This window comes from Marmota flaviventris, chromosome 14, assembly GCF_047511675.1.
Source record: "Marmota flaviventris isolate mMarFla1 chromosome 14, mMarFla1.hap1, whole genome shotgun sequence".
In the NCBI taxonomy this organism is placed as follows: Eukaryota; Metazoa; Chordata; class Mammalia; order Rodentia; family Sciuridae; genus Marmota; species Marmota flaviventris.
The window spans coordinates 60,492,242-60,516,489 of NC_092511.1; the positions used below are offsets into that span (position 1 = coordinate 60,492,242).

General features: G+C 53.6%; 2 protein-coding genes across 7 annotated transcripts in view; both read right to left on the reverse strand.

The window, feature by feature from the left end:
• Sfxn5 (sideroflexin 5) overlaps positions 1–3,553 on the reverse strand; it is a 112,356-nt gene extending 108,803 nt beyond the window's left edge. For all 4 annotated transcript variants that reach the window (XM_071601710.1, XM_027934496.2, XM_071601711.1 and 1 more), the window contains exon 1: positions 3,442–3,553. In XM_071601710.1, coding sequence (XP_071457811.1) covers positions 3,442–3,543 — 102 coding nt within the window. In that variant the 5' untranslated portion in view covers positions 3,544–3,553. The remainder of the gene's footprint in view (positions 1–3,441) is intronic.
• A 1,309-nt stretch (positions 3,554–4,862) lies between these two features.
• Positions 4,863–24,248, reverse strand: part of Rab11fip5 (RAB11 family interacting protein 5) — a 36,070-nt gene continuing 16,684 nt past the window's right edge. The window contains exons 2-6 of one of the 3 annotated variants that reach the window (XM_071601712.1): positions 19,197–19,630; positions 18,369–19,065; positions 10,752–12,443; positions 7,423–7,612; positions 4,863–7,187 (exon numbers count right to left, since the gene is read on the reverse strand). In XM_071601712.1, the coding sequence (XP_071457813.1) occupies positions 6,984–7,187; positions 7,423–7,612; positions 10,752–12,443; positions 18,369–19,065; positions 19,197–19,630 (3,217 nt within the window). In that variant the 3' untranslated portion in view covers positions 4,863–6,983. Of the gene's footprint in view, positions 7,188–7,422; positions 7,613–10,751; positions 12,744–18,368; positions 19,066–19,196; positions 19,631–24,248 lie in introns of all 3 variants that reach the window. The other 2 variants (XM_027934439.3, XM_071601713.1) reach the window with 2 other exon arrangements.

A 24,248-nucleotide genomic window follows, 5' to 3' on the forward strand; every position in this document is an offset into this window, starting at 1 on the left:
TCTTATGGAGAGAAAAACAGCCACATTCCAAAGTCCATTTATCACCCTTTTTCCACCCCCTGATCCTGCATGGTGTTCTTCCTCCCCTGCACTCCAGCACAAGGAGACTCTTAGGGGTGGGGAGAAGAGAAGTTCTGAGGTGACTCCAGAAAGCAATACTTTGGTTCCAATTTCTACAGAAAGTAGTGAAACTAGCTGAAGAACAGAGTGGTGTTCCCAGCATTGGCTCTGGAAATGGACGCTAGATTATGAGCTACTCAAAGCAGGCTTCTGTCAGAATAGCACAAGGCAATAGGAGTATACATTGGACACCAACTGTATGCTAAATATTGAGGGCAGATAAAGATGACTAGACCCTAAAGGAGCTCATGAACCCAGGACATCCAAGGCAGACAATTTTGTCTAGATTCACCCCCTTAGAGACCACCAACTCTGGGGTCTCTGAACTATCAAACATTCTCTCATTTGATTGCAATTTAACAAGATTCCTAAGGGACAATGACCACTGCTCCAGACACAACCTAGTATGTCAAATTCAGGTCCACAAAACCCACTCAAGTATTTGCGGCACATTCATTTATTCACAAGTCTTTACTGAGCATCTTTGAAGTGCCAGACATAGCTGAGTCAATAGGGAGTCAAGGCAGACACAGTCCCTGATTCCATGGAATCTAAGGTCAAAAGAGGAGACAGACAGTAATGAACTAGTCATCCCCAAGTCAATGTATCCACTAGACAGTTGCTTTGCAGTAGCAGGGCACAGTCAACTCATCTTGGAGGCTTCCCCAAGGAAGTGATGCTTCACTAATTCATTAAGAATGAGGAGTGGTGTGAGATTTGAGGATGTGGGGAGGTGATATTCCAGCAGATGGCCTGGAGAGGGGGAAGTAGAAAGGCCATAATAGATTTAAAAGCTAAAAAGCAGTAAGTGTAGTGGGAAGGTTGTTACAAAGGTGGGTGGGTGGTAGGACTCAAGACAGAAGACAACAGGGATAGATAGACTATGCAGAACTTTGGGCCCCTTCAGAGATGAGATCTTTATCTTAGAAGCAAGGGAAGCCACTTCAGGGTGTTTAAATGTACATGTGTGGGGGAGGGGGTATCATTTGATCAGACCTGCATTGCTGGGACTCTGCCACACAGAAGAGAGAGGGATGGGAAGAGGGCCAGAGTGGAAGCAGAGAAACCTGTCTGAAGGCTTCCACAATGGTCCAGGAAATAGATGAGGGGGGCTGGTTTTGGACTCTAGCCATGGAGATGAGCAAATCTGAAAGTTGTTGCAGAGGTGAGATCATGGCCTCTCATAGTACTTATAGAGTGAGAGGGAAGTACACAGGCAAATCCCAGGTTTATGACTAGCACTTGGGTGGCAAGCTGAGCTGCTTACAGAGAGCCAGGGAAGAGTGTGGGAGGAGCAGGTTTGGAGGAAAGAGAAGATCCTTAACATGGATGAATCACATGTGCTCAGGCACTGTTCTTTATGCAGGCCACTATGCTGGACAGCTTCAAGAGCAAATGCAACACACACTTTACTGCCCAAAAGAGGGACCAGCAACAGCAGTAGGAACCAATAGCCTCCAACGTGCATCTATGGCTCCACAGCAAAGGGCCTAGTCATTAAGCCACTAAGAGGTACCCCATAAATATCTATTGGGTGACTGGATATTCCAAGGGCCACACACAGATAACAGGAACAAGGGGAGAAGTTTTTACTCAACACCTAATTAAAAGCCTACCTACCTACATAACACCACAGGGTAATATTTTCTCAAAAGACCTATATGAGGTTTGAGACCAAATGACCACGGTGTAGAGAACAGAAAAGACTTCAGGGAAAGGTTGTGGTGGTGGAAAAGTCTTTGTGGGTGGCCAAAGAGGCTTCCAGGAAGGAATCAGCTACCTGACTTTATCAGACCAGGGGGGAAAAACACCACAGCCTGAGATTGGCCTAAGCTTGACTGAAGGATGAGCAGAATGGGAGATGTAGAAAGGAATGAAGGGTCACCCCAGGTGAGGCAGGAGAACCCCACCCCCAGTTTCGCCATAGGTGGCATCTTACACTAGCAGAAAGATGACAGTATCTTCTCAGATACCTACATGCTGAGATGATCTATTTTTAAAAACAATCTAGTCCCATTTAAAACCCCCGGGGACATTTTTTCAAAAGGATAAGGAGAGCAGTTCCTTAATTATCATTAAACCTCAAGGCTGGATCCAGTCCCCCTCCCACAACTGCAGCCAAAAAAAGAAAAAAAAGAAAGAAAGAAAAGCAAGCAAGCAAGCCACTGCACCGACCTTTGTACCATAGCCTTTCTTCCTGCAAAGTTCTTTCTGGCTCCTCTGCCACCCACCCCACCCATCGCAATCCCCGGTTCGCTTTAGCTGAGTCTCTTCGCCCTTTTCCTAATAAAGTGCGCTTCTTCAGCGCTGGAGACAGCAGGGCCCCAGGGTCTGCGGAGTGGGAATTGCCCCTCCTAGGCTCCGGTCTCCCGGGCCCAGACAACACGTCGAGACTGCAGGTTCCATCCCTGTCATGGTACCCGAGTACCAAGTTAGCGGCGCCCAGGCGGGGGTCCAGAAAGAAAAGAAACACAATCATCGTGCCCAGAAGAGTCCGAGTGGATCTGGACAGAGCCAAACGCCCCGTGGTGCCTGGGCCGGGGTACCGGAGGAATCAGCGAGGGAAAGGCTGGGGCTGGTTCCCGGGTCCACGCACCCTCCTAGGGACTGCGGCCCCAGGGGATGACACAGCGTTTCCTCCGCACCCCTGGCTCTCCAGGTTTGTCCCAGCTCCATCTCTGCGGGGCACCGGCCAGCCGACTCGCTGCGTCAGGGAATTCCCGGCTGGGGGATGGGAGAGGCCGGGGAGCCGCAGAACTCGGCACGTGGTCCCACCCTGCGGTGCAGCGCGGACCCCACTTGCGGGTAGAGGAATGGAAGTATGATCGCGAGGTGCGGGAGCTGCACGGCGGCTCAGCCTGCAGCTCGGAAGGAAAGTCAGTCCTAGTCGGGGGAAAAGTTAGAAGGCATCCTGGCCACGCCAACTTCTCACCCAGGGCCGGGCCCGAACTTTGCACCGGGAGTGGGCGGCTGCACAAGCCGGAGCGACCCTGCAAAAGCAGACCGGACCCGGGCGCCCGGGAGTCCGGGCCTCGGTCGTCAGTAGCCAATCAAAGAGCGCCTCGGGCGAGAAGGACTGGAGGGCGCGGGCAGGAGAGGAGTGACAGAAACAACCGCCAATAGGAAGTCAAACTGGGAGTCCTCGCCCGGCCCATTGACCAATGGGAAAAGGGTGGTTGTGGCCGAGGTCCCCGCGGCACTAACTGCAGGCTCCGGTGGCCGCGGGTCGGAGACCCTTGGGCTAAAGGGGACTTTGGAGGGGAGTTTGCCAGCCCTTCCTATGCCACCCGCCGACATGCAGATCACAGCTCCGGTCCTCACCTGCTGGAAGCGGGGTTTACCCAGTTGGAAAGGCGGTGCATCGGTCGAAGCATTAGCGGCACTAGCTGCCGCCGCTGATGCTGTAGTCGCTGTATCCGCCATGGCCACTGACGCCCGCAATCCCCGGCCCTTTTAAAATGTCCCTCCTCGGCCCCCGCCACAGCTGCCTCTCCCGATTGGCCATGAGCAACCGCAGCAAGCAGGGCGCGCAAGGGGTTGTGGGAAGTGTAGTTTTTCTCTTCTCAGAATCTTGACAACCTCAGACTGCGGAGAGTTGCATCCACGCAGCCTCCGTCTCGGTGTTGCAGGGGTCGGTAGTACGGGAAAGGTATGTAAGCATGGCCCTGAGGTTCCGGTAGGGGAACACCGGGCGGCCCCTCGCTAGTAACCAGCCCACAGAAGTTTGGGTTGATGTCACAGAAGTCGTGCCTGAAGCAGCAGCCCAGAACAAGGGCCCTCCACCAATGGGTCTGACCCAGGACTAGATGGGCAAGGACTCCAGGTGAAGTGGGGGTTAACTGGGAGGGCTTTCTGCAAGGACTTGCAATGCTGAATTTTCCTACAGTTGCTTGTATCACCACCCTACCTCCCACCCTGTGCTCTCCAGTCATACTAACACTCGGTTCCCAGAGCTTTTGCCACCCAATCCTTAATGCCCTCCACCTTCTTTGACCAACCAAGAAAGATCCCTCCTGGGCCTTACTTCTTGGGAGGAAGAGAACTGTCGGGGTGTGGGAGGGAGGTGGGGGGAGCCCGCTGAAAATAGGGTTAAGTAGCCTTGCAAGTACCAGCTCCAAGGACTTTAGATAAGGAGCAACCCCAGCAAGGATAGTAAACACTTCTACATAGAGCAGCTTAAGACTCCTTGTTGAATCTGGTCAGTGAACCAGACTGGGGGTATAAGGGGCTGCCTGTTTCACCGAAGACAGTGAAATTATTTTGGACTTGACTCTGGGAAACCTCACTTTGGGTCTTCTTAGTCTCAGGGTAAAGTGCAGGGTTGGCTCATGTCCGCCCAAATCTTTCTGAACCCTGCACAGGTTGTAGCACTAATGGCTGAGCAATAAGAAACAGAATTTTCCTTTAGCTGAAAAGAGAATCTAGCTAACTATAAGGAACAATTGTGTTTTGGATTTGTAATTTATCTCCCCCTACTAGACTTGACAAAGTAGCTTGAGAACAGAATTCAAGTCTTGCCATCTGTATTTCCTCACTGTACCAATAAACACGGCCATAATAGATGTCTAATTAATAGAGATCCTGTGAGTTGGTGAAAGATTGAGTCCCAGCCATTGGGCAACACTGTACTACTGCCCTGTGATATCATCGGTGAACCCCACCCACTTCAATTCAAGGCTGCCTTCTTCCACAGGCAGTCTCCTTCCCACACTCATTCCAAAACAGGAACAAGACAGACCACCTGCAGTATGTGAAATTTTATTCTTCATAAAGTGCTTGAAACATGAAGAACAAGCTCTTTATAAACAGAGGAGTTACAACTAGGAAGACAAACAGCTAAGCAGAATGGTACCTGCTTCCTGACCACCCCACGGCAGCTCTTCTCCATCTTGTGGCCAGAACAGAAACATCAAACAAGAATCCTGGGTTTCAATTCAAACCTTCTTCTAAAGACACCCCTGCCCTGAGCACATGAGAGGCCCAACATCAAGGATGGTGAAAGATCAGGACTGGAGCTGGGATCACCTAGAGCCGAGAGGAATACCTAGTAGGGGAGTGATCTCCTTACTCGAGGGACACCTCTACCCCCAATCACTCCAAAAAACATAACTGAAAATCTGGACACCTATGGATACTTTTCTCAGCTATGCTGAGTGGACATTAAAGATGTCAACTCTGCAGGGGCTTTCCCCCATGTATGGGGCTCCTGTGCATCCTGGCAGAAGACTGACATCACCCACAGAGCCCATCTCCTATGAGGCCTTCTGAGTGAGCCCACAGGCTCTCATGAAGAAGGGAGCCCCAGAAGGGCTCTTGCCTCTTCAATGGGCCAAAAGTACCCTCCTTTGGCATCTTCTCACCTCCCACCCTTTGCTAATGCAGGATGCCCAAGCCACCAAAGGGTCCCTGCAGATGTCATGGGGATAGCCTACTATGCTTTCCATAAGCAAACCAGGGGCTGAGCCAAAGGGCAGATACTTCATTTCAAAGTGCACTGCACCCAAGCCAGGCAAGGTGCTGGGGATGAAGGGACAGGCCAGGACAGAAGCTTAGTGGATAGGTGGGAGGGCAACAAAGGCTTTTTTCTCTATGTACAGGTGTCTCCTAAGGCATAGTGTGCCCTCCCACTTCCAGAGCAGCCAACTGCTGCTTGGTTGAGGCCTGACAGAATGAGAGTGAGCAGAGCAGCCTCAGGCCTGCTCCCATCAGAAGTTTTTATCCTAGGATCTGCCTAGGAGGGAAATGGGCAAGATGGCAGGAAGGCTGAGGAGGCAGCAGCACTTGGCCAGGCTCTTAGCTGAGATTAACTCTGGGAAGGGAAGAGCACAGAGCAAGGCTACCTCCAACCCCTCTTCCCCTTCCCAGAGCCACCCCCAAGTGCTCAACAGGAGGAGGATGCCACCAGGAAGGAAAGGTCTACATCCAGAGGCTCTTGACCCCACCCGCAAAAGGCACGTTTTAATTTGTTTCCAAAAGTTCAAACCCTGCAGCAGCACAGAGTTTTGGCATCTGGACAGACAATAAGAACAGATGTGGAGGCTTCATCCCCAAAACAAAAGCAGCCCAAAGCTCAGACCTGGACAGGTCCACACATCAGAGGTGGGTGAGAACCTGAAAAGCAAGGAGCTCTCCCCTGACCCAACCCTACCTCCACAGTCACCCATGACACTCAGTGGAAAGTTCCAGAGAAGGGCAGGGAGCAGCCTGGAGAGCACACAGCACCACCTCCATCTATACTGCACCCCTGATGCAAGCAGCTCCAAACAGAAACAGACTCAGGACGCAGCAGAACAGACCAGGCCACATGGGCTCCCTGCTCTCGGGGATGGGCACGGGGCAGAAGAATAGGCACACTGGCTGCCTACAACCTACAAACAGGCAAATTGGTCCTGTCCCAGTCCCAGCAATACTAGGAAATGAAGAAGATGAGGGATTGGCCATGGGAAGGAATGGCTGACATCCTTGGAGGATAATAAAGTCTGTGCTACAGCAGTCTGGTCCCAGATACCACATCAAACTGCAGCTCTCCCTGTTCCATCTTGGGGGCTAATTTCCCTATTCCAATTTCTTGGAGCCCCCAAAGCTAAGGGTTATGAAAACAGGCAGGTGGGAAAGACTGAGCGCTCCCAGAGATGCATGGTAGTAAAGGAACCTGAGGCTCTAACAGGAGTCCAAGGGCTCACTTCCAGCAGCCCCAGTAGAGGCAGGAGGGAGAGGGAGCATGGAGTTGCCAGGAAGACAGACTGCACCCCGTCCCAGATGAGAATGTGCTCAGCAGGAGGGAGGGTGGACGGACAGGTGGTCACAGCCCCTGTCTGGGTAGCAGGTCCTCACCAACCCTCTAGGGATGGGGACAAGGGAGGCTACTTGGGGGGCCCAGGGGGGATCTGCAGCAGTGTGGGTGATGTCTCCATGATCCGCACCAGCAGCCGGTCAATGTAGCTCTCCAGCTCCTGCACATGCTCATCCCGCTGGCTCAGCTCCCGCTCCCGCTGCAGGAGCAGGCCAATGAGTTCGTCGTGGGTCAGATGGTAGTACTTGGCCGACTGGTCCAGCACAGCAGAGTCCTGAAGCCAGATGGAATGAGAATGAGCAGAGCAGCCCCTGGCCTACTGCCCACCTACACCCCAGTACCCCATCACAGGCCCCAGAGCTAACTGTTTCAGATGCCAGAGACGGGCTAACCAACTTCAGGACTGCGGCATGGGGACCTGGCCTGCTCACTCTTCCACCCTCCCAATGCTACAGGCCCCTCCACAGCACCATGTTCTGTCAGATTGCCCCTGGCACCCTGGGTCTCACCTTCAATCTCTTGGTGTCCACCATCTGGCCAAGCTGGGGTGCCGGAGCCACAGGCTGAATACCACCAGATGTGACTGTTTTGAGCTTCTCCAGCCCACTGCTCAGAGCTGTGCTCAGACTAGAGCGGGACTGCTTCCTATCAGAAATGCCCTCTGCAGGGACAGCACTGAGGGGCTTCACGGGGTGGGGACTGCAAAGACAGACAGAAAATGGGTTATGAGGGGAGAAGGGTGGCACTGGGAAGGTGGGGCCACCTTCTCTGTAGAGCCCAAGGTCTGCTGCACAGCTGAGGTCTCTTGGGCAGCAGCACCCTGCATGCCTCAATCTGCATCCCACCACATGCCCTCTCCACATTTCATTCCCCCTTTGACCTAATGACCTGGTTCTTTGGCAGAGGCCACTCTACAAATTTCTGCATTGTACTGGGAATTTGCCAGGGACACCAGCCTCCAGCCATTCTCCCTTCCTCCTCTTCTATACTTTCTCTAGGGAGGTAGCCAACCTTCCCAGCTTCCCCAGGATTGTGGGGATTCCCAGAACATGAGATTTCAGAGCTAAAACCAGGAAAGACCTGGGCAAACTGAAGTTCTTGGCCTTGCCATAATCACTTGTGCACCCAGTCAGGCTTATGAGTCCCCCTCAACCTGTACTTGCTCGCTCACCCTCAGTCATCACCACTTTCCTCAAACCCAAACCGCTCCAGAGCACGGATGCCACACTGTGTATCTAATTTCTTACCTTTTGTTGACTCCTCAACCCATGAGAACAGGACCTCAGCCCAGCACAGGAGAACCTGCTGTGGCAGTGGGCCTGGCATCTCCCTCTGGAGTCCAAGTCCACACCTGTACTACTCCTTCCTTTGGGCTGCTCTCCCTCCTCTTGCCCCAATACCTCCACCTGAGGGCCTTATCTCAGGCTCAACTGCTGGTCTGCCCCTGGTGTCTCTCCCCTTCATGTTCCCCCTGACCCAGCCTCCCACCCAAGTCTCCAGCTCCAGCCCAGACCTCACTTTCAGGCTCTAGACCAGTGCAAACACTTGCAGGCTGGCTCAGTCGCTCCCTCATGATCCACCTCTGGTGCCACATGCTCTCCTCCCACCTGCCTTTTCCTCTGAGCTCCCCCAGCAGAGAGCCTCCCAGGGCCCAGTCAAAAACCTGGGTGTCCTTCTGACTTGTCCCCTTCAGCCTCAGCCTTCATCAATCAAGCCCTGCCACCTTCCTACCTTCTCTCAAGCCATCTTCTCCTCTTCAAGCCAGGGCTAGCTACACATTTCCTCCAGCCACAGCTAACAGCTCTGCCAAGCAAATCTTGCCTACTTCCAACCACCTCCCACTCTGCTGCAGGATAACGATTTCACCTTTCCACCCTTCAATGGCTCCCATCAAAGTGAGAACACAATCTAACAAAACCTGGGGCCTGCCCTTTCCTCATGGCCCACCATTCCCCAGCAAGAAAGAGAAAGAGTGCTATCTGTTAAGGACCTCATAAAAGCTAGTCCTGTATCTGAAGTATTGCCATTTCCTCCCACTGGCCTATTCCTACTCCTGTTTCAAAGCAGTGCAAAGCCACCTCCTCCAAGAAGGCTTTCTGATTCCCCAGGCTAAGATGAGCCTCTTCTGGGCTCCCCTGCACTTATAACACTTATATAAGCTATAAGCATCAGGCTCTCAAATCAGCCAACCTGTCCTTGGGGGACCTCTTACAAATTTATGCTCCCCCTACAGAGGCTTTAGGCCATTCAGAAGTTGGAAGCAAAATGGCCCAAAGACCCAGAGAAGCAGCTCTGTTACTTGGGGTAGTGCTGCAGATTCAGTCACACAGTATTGGAAGAGTGGCCATGTGCCCAGCAGCAGGGCAGAGTAGGGAAAAAACCAGGCGCTTAACTGCCACCTAGGAATCCACACTAGAAATGGGTATGACAACACTTCTAAGGGGGCCATCTATGGTGGTGCAGGAATGGATGACCAGTACAGCAAAAAATACCCTAAGTGAGTTGGCAGCAGGAAGCCTGGGCTCCAGTCCAACTGCCCCACATCTGAAGGACCTTGGTCCCTGCAGCTCTTATCTGAGAAATGGGGTTAGCTCTGCTTCACCATGCAAAGCACAGACATGAAGCCAACTCTGAAAAGACAAAACTTTCAAAAAATGGCATGTGTAATTAAAGGTCGTGCTGGAGGCTGGGGACCAGCTGACAATGCTGTGATCAGGAAGCGAAGAAGCTGCAACCACCAGCTCCCTCGCCTGCTCCCCCTATCACAGGTGGCACAGCACTACCCACAGCTGGAGGAGAAAGATGAGGCATCCAGACTCCCTCCCACCCACTTCTCAGTGCCAGCAGTTGCCCCCAAGGCCTTTCATTCTGGGACCTGTCTTCCCCACTGGACTGGGAATTCCTTGGGTCTGACATAGAGCAGATGCTCAGGGAACTCAAGTGACTAATGTGTGAGCTAATGAGGGATGAAGGCCTGACCGTTCCCCAGGGCCCACGTGCTCATCAGGAGCAGCAGCCCCTCTGCTCACCACTCCTTAGAATGCTCCTGGTCCCCTGGACTCTGCAGCCAGCTGAGCCACACTTACCATATCCCAATCCTGAGCCTCTAGACCTGTGCCCCCGACACCCTACACCTGCAACCCCAAACCAAGGCCCAGTGACCAGAATCACACAGGCCTCCTTGGTCCACTCAGCAGTCCTACTGGCCCTAGAGGCTGGTACCTCTGAAAGGCAGGAAACCAAAGACAGACAAGTGGCTAATGCGCTGCAGAGGCAGAAAGCCTTCTTTTACCACATGTGAGAAGCATTTTAGCTTTCCTCTCTCTCCTCTGAGGGTTTCTCCCACTTCCTCTCTGACCTTTGACCCTCCTCTGGTTCTCTGGCCCAAGTCCTCACCTCACCTGGACATAAAACAGTCCGCAGCTTCACTGCCAGCCTGCTCCCCCACCGCCTGTCAGAAGAACTGGGTGGACCTCCATGTTTAACAAGCTCCACTCCTGTCCGCAGTCCCCCTGCCTTGCATGCAAGGCTCTCACCCCCCTCCTGCCAGCACGTACTGCTCTCCCCAACTTTGTTCCCTACTCCCTCCTCCTTGTCAGTGTTATCCCCCAAACTCCCGGCTTATGGGGCCACCCTGATTGTCCAAGGCCCCATGATGGAGGCAGCTTCAGGGCTGGTACCAGAGAAAGCTCAAGACTTCACAGCCTCCACCATCCTGCCTAGGGTAGAGCAAACCCTCTCCTGCCCTTAAGCAAGGAGGAGGCTGGGATGTGAACACCTCACCCACTGCTATACTGGGCCCCATTCCCATTCCTCCTGATGGGAGGTGGATGCTCACCTGGCACGGGGCTGTAGCTCCTCAGCTGGTCGTGTCTCCAAGGGCAGAAGCACAAGCGGGGAGGCTGGGGTGGCTGCAGCGTGGTCTTCCCCTTCAGGGGCAGGGGAGCCTCCAGGGAGGGAGGGCTCAAAGGGGCGGGGGGGTGAGGCTGACTCCCCGGGGGGTGGGGAGGTAGAGGTCAGGGGCCAGGCTCCAGGCAAGGGAGAGCACAGAAGGCCTGGACCCACATGGCGGTGACTGGCCCAGGGCGGGAGAGGGGGCGGAGGAAAGGCAGGTTCTGGGGGCGTGGGCAGCTCTTCAGGACCAGAGTGGACAGAGGATTCCCTGGACCCTGGTGGGGATGTAGATGGGAGGCTAGGGGGATCTCGGCTCTCCTGAGACAAGAAGGGTCTCAAGGCATCCTCTGAGGCCCACAGATCAGCCTGCTGGGGGGTGACTGACAAAGGCCCAAGCCTCTCTCCGACTGGCCCCAGACTCTGGGCCTCAGAGCCTTCTCCCCTGTCTAGAGTCCCTGCAATCTGCTGACTGGGCAGTGCCAAGCTTAATGAATTACAGGGAATGGGGACATGACCCTCAGGGCACCTGATGGGCACAGATGGGCAGGCCCCAGACCTAGAGGGGCTGGCATCCTCTACTAGCTCCTCCAGACCTGGCTCACCTAGCAGGGTCCCAGATGACCGGCTGTCAGACTCCTCTGAGTCAGGCTTCCTGCCCTCCCCCTTGGTCTCTAATGGACCAACAGTGAGTGCATCTAGGGTAGAGTTTTCTCCTCCTGCCCCTGCTCCCCAGCTACTCAATCCCCCTGCAGCCTTCTCTTGTTCCTCCTCGTCCTCCTCCTCCTCCACTTGAGAATTTGAGGGTGTGAAGAGGCGGGGTGGCTTGGGAGGCGGTGTGCTGGGCCTCAGCCCCTCCTCCTGCTCCTGCTGGGGTTTAGGCTCTGGCTCCGGCTCTGGCTCTGGCTCCAGGGGGGGAGGCCCCTTGCTTCCCTTGAGGATCACAGTTTCTGGTGACTCTGCTTGCACCCGGGGAGGAGACAGCACATCAGACTCTCCTTGCAGGACAGTTGAGGCCATCTCAGTTGCAGGAGAAATGGTGACCACATCCCAAGGCCAGGAATCATCTGTATTGAGCTCATGGAAAAGCTGATTTTCACCTCTGGGGGCCTCCTCATCCTGGCCCTCAGGAGTGTCACCTGAACCTGGTAGCCTCTCCCACACACTGATCACTTCTGGAGAGCTGAAAAGAGATGTCCCACTGTCTGCTGGACTCTGTCCAGCTCCCACTTCTGGGTCCGGCGGCTCCCTGTCTGGTGCTGAGGTCGAGGCTCTCAGTTGCGGCTGGGCTGATGCAGAGGGCAGGCCAGGCCCAGCTGACCCAAGGGGCCCTGGGTCAGATGCACTTGTGTTCTGCTGGTCCAGTTCAGAATCCAGAGGAGCCCCAGGCTCCAGCCACATGCTGCTCCCACCTCTTCCTCCCCCAGGGTCTCCCTGGGGCTCAGCTGCCTTCACTGTCAAGGCCCTGGGGCCTGGGGCCTGCAGCCCAGCCGCCTCCAGCCCCACTCCTTCAGGGGCCAGGATCTCGCTCCTGGCCTCCGGATGCAGCCTGCCAGCAGCAAAGATGTTGAAGGTGTCGTCCCACTCAGGCAGGGCTTTCCCAAGGGAGGCCAGGGGGGCGGGGCTGGCCCTCGAGGCACTGGGGAGAGAGGGAGCAGGTGAAGGAGAGTTTAGTGCTATGTCGGCTATGAGCTCCTCGAAGAAGGGGTTGCTCTGCAAGGAGGTGAGGAACGGGTTGGTGACACCCAAGAATCCAGATGGGGTGGCTTCGGGGGTGATGGTGGCGGTGGCAGCAGCAGGGGAGGCGGCTGCAAAAAGGTTAGTGCTTAGCATGGGAGCAGCGGTGGGAGCAGGAGTGGGGGGGGCCGGAGCCCAGGGGGAGCAGGGGAAGTGGTGAGGAGCAGCTGGGTCAGGTTCTACCTGAGGAGACACGTCCAGGCTGTGGAGGGAGACAAAACCATGAGCCTCCTGGTTAATGCTGAGACTGGAAAAGGCCCTGCCGAGTACCACGCCCCCACCCCTGCCTCAAGACCAGGTGCCACGGCACTACTTGGGCCAGGGGCCAGAAGGAAGATCCAACATATGACTTTATTAGGCACCATCCAAGGAGAAGGGTGCTGGGCACAACTAACTTAATCCTCATACCGACCCCCATCTTACAGCAGGATCCAAACCTAAACCAAGTGTTCCCTCCTCTGTCCCATGCTGAAGAGTCTTTATCAAATTTACACTTAACTCTTTGTCAAATTTATACTTCAAAAACAACTGAAAGTACCTGGCATCTCTTTAAGGACTGAGAACAAAGACACCAGCCAGCTTGGAGGGGAGAGAGAACAGAATAAGGCCAGGCCTGGGTATTTGGCTGGACAGGGCCGGCACTAAGAGAACCAAGCAGGACACCTGGAATTTGGGCTCCTGAAACAAACTGGGCTGCATTGATTCCCTGCAGAAGCAGGTAAGGATGGACTGTCATCCAGCATGACAAGGTGATCATCAAAGAGGACGGCCCATCTCATTTTTGTGAGGGGCAACCTAACCCACCAGGGAAGACAGGCTCCTGCCGAGGACACCTGCTGTTGGGTATCCACACAGCCTAGTGCCTGCCCATGGTGCCCCCTCACCTCACCTCCCTTGTGGATCAGCCCTGGGAGATGAACAATAGGGAAATAATGGCCACAGCAACTCTGTATAAATCTCCAGGGTCCCCACACAGATCTCTGGCCACCCTGAGGGCAGGGGCATGACAAAGCAGGGACAGGGTAGGTCCTCTCAGGAAACCCGTTCCTTAACAGTGAACCTACAGTCCCCCCAAACACAGGAGACCACCACAGGGTCTTCCAGCACTTCAGCCATACCTATGAACAAAGCCCATTCCAGAGATGCCTGGGCATACTCTAAACTTAGAGCTTTTGCTGCCCCAAGACACAGACTGGAGGCCAGAAAAACTGGAGGAGGAAAGCAGAACAAACACTAGGGTTTCCTGGAGTCTAACAGAAGTTACAGCTAAGCCCACAGTCAGACCTACACCTGGTGGCCTCACCACTGCTCTAACAGTCTCACTCCTCGTGGCTGGCATCTGGCCCCCTCTCCAAGCTCCCAAGGCCCACTCCTAGACCTCTGCCTGCCTAGGTGGAAACATCAGAGGGAAAACTCCACACCCATCTTCTCCATTCAGTTTCTTCTACAAGAAATGTGGGTGGTAAACCCTGAGGCAGCAGAAGCCAGGCCTCACCAGATGGTCCATGAGAAATGCAGGCTGGGGGAACAGGGCATCAGTGGAAAGAGGCTGAGCTGTCTGGAGCTTGCCAGGGTCCAGACAGGGCAGGCCTGCACACAGAATCAAGCAGGCAATGGGAAGGAGTTCAGTCAACCAGAGGCAAAGGTGGATCCCAGAGACAGGAGTAGGGAGGGCGGGTCACAGCCAGGTCTGGGACACCTCTCTCCCAGTTCCTTTGTGATGAGTGGCCTAAGTGACCTGGGAATGAGGGCCTCATTAACCCTGCAGCCTCAGCCTGGCCTCCCACTCACCCAGGAAGTTTCACAGGAGCCTGGTGGCAGTCACCACTACAAGAGGAGGAGCACCAGGAAGGCCAAGCCAGGCTCAGCAGCCTCCCTCCCCACCATGGCTCTCCAGAGACGAACATGAACTCGTTGGTATGGAATCCACTAAGGGCTCTCCCCAGAGAACGGGGCTCTGGGTACAAGGCGCCAGGCACAGCAGGCTTCCCAGAGCAGGGGTGCCTGAGAGCATTCTGTACATCCTGGTCTCCAGAACACTCTCCCCTTCATCTGTCCTCTCCCTATCAACACCAAGGGCACGTTCTGAAGGGTCTCACTTCAAAACATCCTCTCCCTGCCAGTACTCCTGGCACAGGTCAGAAGCACATTCCCTTGTGTGGTCCAACTCTGTAGGCTGGGGTCTGAGACCAGAGAAAATTTTTCTAAGTCCTGGAACCCACTGTACTAGCCACCCCTAAGAAGTGGGGACAAAATTATGCTGACTTATCTTCTCATTTAGACCCAAATGTTGGGGCGAGAAATCAGAAGACCAAATAACTCTGCCCCTTTAATCTGGGGGATAAAATGTTAGGACACACAGGAACTTGGGATGATGGGCTGGAACCTGCGACTTAATGTAAATCACCTATTCACTTAGGTAAATAGAAGGCACTTTATTTATTTATTTATTTTGCAGTACTGGGGCTAGAACCCAGAACTTCAGGCGGCAAGCATTCTACCACTGAACCCCACCCTCGTGACCTGCCACTGACTTAAACACCAAACTTCCCACCACCTCTGTAGCTAGGGGGCAGCTTTCACTAGTAGCCACTCTTCCTTAGGCTGAGATGAGTTCTGTGTCCTTGTCCCATGCATTATTCCCAACACGGCAAAAATGGATCTGCATAGGCCTTCCACCAAGCAGTCCCACAGGGGCCAAAGCCAGCCTTCAAGGCACACCCAGCCCCAGCCAGTGTGCACTTCCTGCCATCCCTCCTCAGGCATAGCCTCCTGGCGTCCTCCTGAGATGTGCCCCAGTGTCCAGGAAACCTTACCAGAAAGCTAGGCACACACTCTCCCATCACCTGTCACAATAAGGTGATAGACAGGACCCTTGTAAGTTATAACTAGGAAGACTCCATCATTTCTTCCAAATGAAAATACTTTCAATATAGTAACTATGCCAAGAAACCAGACACAAACTGGACAGAAGGCCTGACCAACTCTTAACTGGGCACATATCACAGTTTTAATTTACACCACCCAGGACACAGCCAGAAATATCGTGCCCCTCCAGCAATCATAGCACATCCCAGGCCCACAGGGACCTGCTGTCCCCCACATCTGGGGAAGGGCTGAGGAAAGGCAGAGATGCCAAAGGCCACTGTAATGACTCAACTGCCCCTCTGTTGTACCAAACTTATGTCCCCACTTTTTTTTTGGGGGGTGTATTTGCATTTGATTCCTTCCAGTGCTCAAAGTTCTAGGGTTAGCCTGATTGGGGATGGGGGGCGGATGAGGAAAACAAGGAACAGGCAGAAAAACAATCTACTCTGGCATTGACAGGTTAACATGAGTGGCTGCTGCCTGCCCTCAAGCACACACTAAATTGCTCAGCACAAATGACTTACAGCAGGGTCAGAGAACACTGATAAATTCTACGACCCAGATGGGAGTCAGTCTCAACTACCTCTCACTGTCCCTCCTCCACACAAGCAGGGGCCCAGAGTAACAGCCCCAGACCAGCAGACTAGGGTCACGTCAGAAGGACCTTCTCTGCTCCTCCGGCCTCCATTCCTTCTCTATCAACCTGTGTTTGGCAACAACAGTGCAAGTGGACATTCAGCTTCAGGCCGCTCCATAGGGCACTGATGCCACATGGAAGCACTAGAGGGCGCCATTGCCCTGGCTAGAGAGGAACACCCAGAAATCTACAATAGCCCCAAGGGCAGAAGCACCCCAAACCCTAGGCCTACAGACAGGCTCCTCATGTTCCAGCTGGAGATCCTGCAGCTGCATTCAGCTACTACAGTTCTGAGTCTAGCCTACAGCCTGTGGCTGCTGTGAGCTGTCCCACCTCTCACTGTCTCCTCAGAAGCCCTAAGCAACCATTCCAAGTCAGAGACAAAAACCATTTCTTACAGGCCAGGTTTCCCTTCCCTGTAAGGCATATGAGGCAGGGTGCTGCTCCAGGCCAGGCACTTAACCAGAATAGTTCCTCCCACCCTACCTAGATGTACCACCAGGGCCTACCCTGTAGCTGCTACCTGCTAATGATCCAGGGAAGACAGGGATCCCTGGGAACCCTCCAGCCTACTGGGAACAAGGCTCATGATTCAACTGTGAGCAGAACCTCAGCTTCCTTACATCCATTAGCGACCCAAATTCTCCAGACTCTGAAAGGCCATTAAAAGACATGGGGACACAAAAGGAAAATGGAGACTGGAGGGAGCCCAGAAGATAACAACCGCCCAATATCATTCTCAGTCAGTCTGCAAGAGTCTGAGCCCAAAGCCTGAGTTCTCACCTACAAACAATCTCACAGAGATACAAGAGTATCCAACGTGCCCTGAAAAAGATCCAGATCCTCTACAGACAATAGCACTGATCCTAAAGTTTGTGCCCTTCTGCCCCATGCCCCCAGCTCCTCCCAGCAAATGCCCTGCCCACCACCTCTGGTACCTCTGGTTGTTATAGGACCACCAGGCTCAGTCTGGCAACCTGGCAAAGACCTACCCAATTCTTCCCAAGAGTCCCCTAGGCTACAGATGGCCAGCAATCTCCTAGGCATTGGTGGGTAGGGGCTGGGAAGAAGGTACAGGACCAGCTGTACTAAGCAGGGGAGGCAAAGGGCAGCATCACCCTGAGACTAATCCAGCCCCAACACCCCTTGCATATGAACCTCTAAAGAGGACCACCATCTGGCCTGGCCCCAACCCAGGAAGGCCCTGTACCTCACCCCCTCCTCCTCTCAGCAGACTCAATTTCCAAAGGAAAGAGAAAAAGCAGGACTATAGGATTCCTCGCCTCTCTGTTGAAGAACAGGTGCAGGGTCCTCCCTCTCCTCTATCTCTTGACCCTTCACCACTGGCCCAGTATTCCCACGTGTCCCTACATCCATCCAGAGGGGAGGGCAGGCTTGCTGAGGGACTGAAACAACCGGCCTTCCACACTGGCTAGGGCTGCTACTTATGCTGCCATCCAGGCAGGTCCAGGCCCTTGGAAAGGGGAACACAGGCTTCTGTGACCTACATCTGAAGCTCCTCCCTGGACCTGCCAAACAATGCAGCAGCCTCCCCTGGCTCAAGGCAAGGGGGCCACAAAGGGGCCAGGGTAGAGGTCAGGGTTCTGCCTGGGGACCAAGCTGTGGAACTTGTCACATTCAAAAGACAGTAACTGTGATCAGTAACTGTGATCAGCACTTCCAACAGTGCTATACTTCAAGACCACCAGACACTAGAAAGGGCCTGAGCCCAGGAGGCGGGGGCTGGGGGACTATATATTTCAGGAAAGCTACCATGGCCTCTTGCCAGGCTAGGAAACAACTGGGAGTAAGGAGAAGGAAAAGCAACAATTGTTTGACCCCTATTCCTTAGCAGGAAGAGGTCCCAGAGCCAGCAGGGCAGCTGAAGTGAAGTCATCTAGCTTCAGCAAAGGTGAGGTGTCCCCTGTTCCCACCTCACTACTTGCTAAGGCTTTCTCACCTTGAGATTAACGGGCAAGAGGTGGAGAGGTAAGGAAGCCAAGAATCTATTAAAGATAACCCCTTCTTGATTTTCTCCTATCTGTCCCTCCCTCAGGAAATGGGCATGCTAACTCAGGCAGCAGGGACAAAGGACAACCTCCACTGACAGGACCCTCAGGACACTGTGATCTTGCAACTTACCTGTGTCCACGTGCACAGAACGAGCCTTAGCTTAAGGAAACAGGGTACCCCCACTTAACCATGCGAAGCCAGCAGCCTGCCCGAGGGTCACGTTTGCTCCCTGGTCCTGCCCCAGGTCCCAGGCAGCAAACACCTCAGCATCCTCCCCAAGGAGCAAAGCTAGTCTTGCTAAGGACGTACCTGGGTTTATGAGTTGGTTCCTTGGCTTCTCTCAGGCCAAACCAGCTACTCTTGGTCTTTTCCTCCCCACTGGATGAGTGGTGGGGGGAGGCCCCCAGGGCAGGACCTCCCTTTTCCCCCACAGAGCTGCGGCGTCCCAGCTCGCTCCGACTCAGCCCCTGGTGGTGGTGGAAGAGGCCCATCCGGGGCTTCCGCTCTTCCTTTCGAGCTCCCTCCTTCTCTACCACAGCCTCAGAGGAGGCCACCATCGGTGTGGCAACCTGGACCGGCTTTCCTTCTGGATGCCGGACCCCTTCCACGTCTCCAGAATGGCTAGCCCCAGTGGCCAATACTTTGGCTTGAGTGCCCAAGTCCTCTTGTCCAGGCGCCACCTCCGAGCTGCTGGTGCCACGGCTGCTTCTGCCCCAGGAGTCCTCCGAGGACCGAGGCACCTCCTCAGAGGGCCGGGAAGAGACACCAGGGAGGGAGCTGGAGGGTGGGAATGGGCCTGAGATGGAACTGCGGTGCCGCAAGGGGGCCTGGGGCTCCTCGTTGTAGATGTGGCTCCCATTGACACAGAGGGAAGAGCGGGAGGCAGCATCAAGGTGGCCCTGGAGGTCGAGAAGGGCCCGGGGAGGAGCCACACGCATCTGGCTAGCCTCATCGCTGTAGGTCCTCTTGTGAGAGAGCAGCTTGGGAGACTGTGTGGAATCCCTGCCTGAAAAGGAGACATAACTGTAGTTAGCACAGGGAAGGGAGCCCCATTTCCCAGCCCCAGGTCTTCCTTACCAGGGGGAGAGCCTGCCCTCCCCCTCCCTTCCCCAGGGCATGTGGCCCCAGCTCCCTCACCCTCAGTGGACAGCCAGCTGCTGCGGCTGGGAGAGCGGGTGAGAAGCTCGGCACCAGGGCCCTGGTAGGCCAGGCTCCCGCTGGCCGAGGACAAGGTGCTGTCTGAGCCCAGTGAGGTATTGGACTGGGTCAGGGATGACTTGCGCAGCTTGTTTCGGAGGAAAAAGCCTTTAGCTTTGCCCATCTTGCCCAGGCTGCCCAGCTCTGGATCCTCGAGGGCACTGCTTGGGAGGATGGCAGAAGAAGATTCCAGATCAAACTTCTTCTTGCCCTTCATCTTGTCCTTGAGCTTGCTGAAGGGGGACCGTGGCTTGTCCTTCATGGACAGGTCAAACATGCTGGCACTCAAGTTGTTGCGAGTGAACTGGATGGTGACTTGGATCTCTCCGCGTTCCTTCTCCTTCTTGCCCGTCTTGGAATGCAGCTTATACCATCTATGAGAATGGGGGGATGGGCAGAGCTTTGGTCACAGGCTCAACGCACCTGGCTCCCCCCAGTGCCAGGCACCTCACAGAGCCTCCCCACAGACTCCTGCTCTGACATGCCAGCCCAGGCTGCCAAGCCACACAGCTAAGAAACTCCCAAACGTTTCCCATGGAAGAGAACCACATCCTGAGTGGGGGAAGGTCCTTGGGTGCACTCAAGCAGGGCACTGGTTGCCATGCCATGCCCCTCCCGCCAGCACCTTCCCCTCTGCTCAGAGACCCATGCTGTCCCATGCCCCTCTGAAACTCTGAGGCCCAGAGGGGTGAGGCTGGATCTGGGAGGGACTGCCATTTATCCAGGCCCACACTTCCTCTGGTTCACATCATCTCCTCTGGCTAGTCCCAGCCAAAGAATTACTCTTAGCTCTCAGAAAAGAACAGCTCACTCAAGAGGCCCAGGGCCAGGAACACGGGAATGCCAGTGCACACACACCCCTCACCCACACACTGACTCACCCCAAGTCCTGCCAGGAACACCTCTGAGAGATGGAAGGGCAGAAAGAACAGCAAGAGGCCTGAAGCAATGGACCCAGGGAGGAGGAACACTCACTTGCCAAGCCACATGGATGTCATATCTCACTCCCATTCACACCTCATGAGCAGCTCCTGGGGAGCGGACACCACCCGGGTCTACAGCTCAGGAGAGTGATACTGCGGTAAAGTAGGAAGCAGACGGGAGAGGGGAGACTCCAAATCAGGTTTTCATCCCAGGGAAGCCCATGTTCTTTCTACTTTCCACTTCCCAGGGAGACAAAAAGGGAGACCCCAACACACATGACCTTGGTGCAGAGTGAGGGGAGTCTACCCTACTGTAGAAGAGGCTGAGCGTGGTGGCTTGGGAGCTTCTTAGAAAGCTAAACATACTCTTGCCATACAAGGAGTAATTGCATTCCTTGGTATTTACCCTACCAAGGTGAAAACCTATGCCCACAGAAAGACCTGCTCACAAATGTTTTTGGCACCTCTAGTTATAAAACTGCCAAAACATGAAAACTGCCAAGATGCCCTTCAGTAGGTGAATAGATAAACAAACTGGTACATCCAGACAATGGAATGTTATGCAATGATAAAAAGGAATGAGCTGTTGAGCCATGAAAAAACATGGAAAGATTATTTATTTATTTGGGTTTTTGTTTGTTTGTTTGTTTTTGTTTGTTTCATGGAAGAATTTTAAATGTGTAAGTAAAAGAAGCCAGTTTGAAAAGTCTTATATGATTCCACTACGATATTCTGGAAAGGCAAAACTACAGAAATAATAAAAAGATCAGTGTTTACCAGCAACTTAGAGGAAGGGAGGAAGGGATGAAGGGGGAGAGCACTGGGGCTTTTTATTTTTAGGGCAGTGGATCAATCCTGAAGGACACTATCATGGTGAACACATGTCATTTTACATTTGTCAGACCCCACAGACTGTACACTACATGAAGAGTGAACCCTGAGGTAAACTGTAGACTCTAGGTAATAACAATGTCCTGATGTTGGCCCATCATTCGTAGCAAACCTGCTACACTATGGTAAGACATTAATAAGACAGGAAATAATTGGAGACTCTTGGGGTAGACGGGAAGGAAATAATGGGGGCTGTAGGGGTGTATGGGACTCACATACTTTCTACTCATTTTTTTGGTAAACCTAAAACTGTTCTATATTAAAAAAAATTCTAATCTGGCTGGGGATGTGGCTCAAGCGGTGGCGCGCTCGCCTGGCATGCGTGTGGCCCGCGTTCGATCCTCAGCACCACATACAAAGGAAGATGTTGTGTCCGCCGAAAACTAAAAAAAAATATATATATATTAAAATTCTCTCTCTCTCTTTAAAAAAAAACTTTAATCAATTTAAAGTAGAATAGAGAAAGTAAAAATGAACTATGAAAGAAATAATACAAGAAAGCTTTCCTGAACATGAATATCAGTGCCGGTACAAATGCTCCCCAAGTATGCAGCACAATGAATAAAATAGACCCATGCCCTCAGTGTCACTGAGATCCCTTTTCCCTTTCCTTTCTTTTTGATAAGGCCTCATTACGTGCCCAGGCTGAGCTCAAACTTGAAATCCTCCTGCCTCAGCCTCCCAAATAGCTGGAATTGTAAGCGTGCACCGGTGTGCTCAGCTTTCACTGTGAGATTTCTGAACACCAAGCCTGAAAAGGAAATCCTAAAGGCCTCCACCGAGGGGAAATAGGATCATGCGCCAGGAATGAAAAGTGTCCAGTCCTTGCTAGCCACACTGGGCATTGTATGAAGTACACCTCCAAGTGCCCGACAGAAAGCTTTCCACCTACCCAGAGTTCTAGACCCAGCCCATCAAGCATGAAGGCAAAATAAGGTCTAGCAACTGTGGTCAGTTTGATCATCAAAGGGCTCGAAGTCCCTGGATGCACACACACTCCTCAGTAGCAGTATGGTAGCCATTCCTCTTTGGGATCCACCTACTGTACAGTCCTCAGCTCCCTGAGCTTCTGCAGGACATAGGGGGTTGAGAGCAGAGTCCTTTGTATGAAAAATCCATACACATCCAAATATCCAGAATTAAGTCATGGATGGCACAGACTTGGTAGTGCTGGCAATTTCTTTGTTGTTGTTTAACACTTTTTTTTAAGGCTGTCCCAAGAGCACTTCCAAATTGCCTCCCTTACGAAGAGTTATTGTGACTGAACCTTCAGGTGCTCATCTTGAGCTACTCTCTGTCCCCTCCTTGGGACACACTTGATGGCCTGCACAGAGTGAGTATGGGCTGCTGGTTTTCCTTCCCAGCTTCTGGGAAGGCCAGGCCAGACCAGAAAGCAGTGGTGCAGCAGGAAAGGTAGAGCTCCATGCTCAAAGAGCATGCGCCTCTTGGGAGTCCAGATACACAGGGGCAGGAGTACACGACAAGAGAGCCAAACTGAAGGACAGCGTGTGAGGATGTCTGGGGCGACTTTAGGGGAAAGACCCACTAGCTGCCTCTGCCTCCTCCTGCCCTCTCAACCCAATGCCTGCCCTTGGCCAGACCCTTAAATCTTTAAAGACCACATTCCAGTCACTTTCCCTAGATGTGGAATGGGCCACATTTAGCCCAGGAAGACACTGGGAAGTGAGGCAAAAGGAGTTTATGGACTCCAGTCCCAATTTAGCCAAGGCCCCCTGAGTAACTGGAATCAGTAACAGATATCCTCTGCTGGGGCATGAAGGTCAGGGCACTCAGCCCTAGCTGGTCACATTCCACACACACAGCCAGAACAGTGGTTACCTCCCAGGTGTGAGGCTGCAGGGAACTATCACTTCCTACATTGGCTATTTCTGTCTTGTTCAAAATTTTTATAAGGAACACCTACTATGGGCCACAGGACAGGCCACTCTGCTCTCCCTCACCCAGGTGAAGGCAGGGGGATCATCAGCCCAGGCTGAGGCTCAGGCCTCTCCCCAAGGATCCTCCGCCCTACCCTGTGTGGTCACTTCACCTTCTCTTCGAATTTCCCTAGGAATTCGGCTTTTTCTCTGGACCTGCTATTTAGGGAGGTCAGGAAGGCGAAAAGGTTCTCCTCAGAACAGAGTGAGGATGTCTCGACCCCTCTGCCTCCCAACCTTCCCTCTGCCCACCAGTCCAAGTGGGACTGAAAGGAACCCTGCCAGGCACCTCAGGCTCCCAGAGGACTTGGCCAGAGCAGAAGTGTGACCTCCTCAGGCTGAGGTGGCAAGGCCGCACAGCCAAACGCTCCTAGATGAGGCCCACCCCCCACCACGACCAAAGCTCCTGCTTCCTTCTTTGTGGACCAGAAAGCCTCCCAACCTACCTCAATATGCAACTACTAGAAGATGGTGGCTCACAGGACACAGCCCTTGTCTTCAGAGACCCCCAACCTTCCATGTATCAGACGCACGCACGCACACACGCACACACGCCAAGACTTACTGAACTATAAGGTCCAGTCTGGAAATCTACATTTTTTAGAGCAAGGGGCTCCTCAATGACATGTGGAAACCACAGTGGGATGGCCCCTATCTGCTCTACATCATTTCACAGGTCAGAGATCAACATTCCCTCCACCCTGCCAGGCACAGTAGCACCCAGTCCCCTGGAGGCTAGGGAGCTATAAACGTTGGGGACGAGGATGGGCAGCTGGAGACTATCCTTTCAATGTCCCACCCCCAGCTGACCCAAGAGCAAATGAGCTCCAGGCTCCTAACAGTTTATCCCTGAGGCTTCTGCAGGGAATGTGACAACAGGTCCTGTGCCATCAAGTTCTCATCCTCTGGGAAGCTCTTAGCTACGACCCCACTGGCCTGATCCAATCCCTCCACTTTCTGACCAGGCCAGACACTCTGAACCCAATTCACCCTTCAACCAGATTGGGCAGTACTCTGCTCCATGACCATCCAATTCCCAGGCTCCTGGGGTGTTTCTCCCCAGCTGAACTGTGGTCCCACAGCTCCAAAGTAAGGGAAAAAAGCAAGGTAGAACCCATGAGCTCTTAGGCCCCCTCAGCAATTCACTCCTCACTGCTCTCTCAGAAGCTGGCTTCCGGCTGCCAACACTTCCCAGTCAGTTCTGTCTTCTCTCGACAGCCTTCAGACTCTGGTTCTTGATT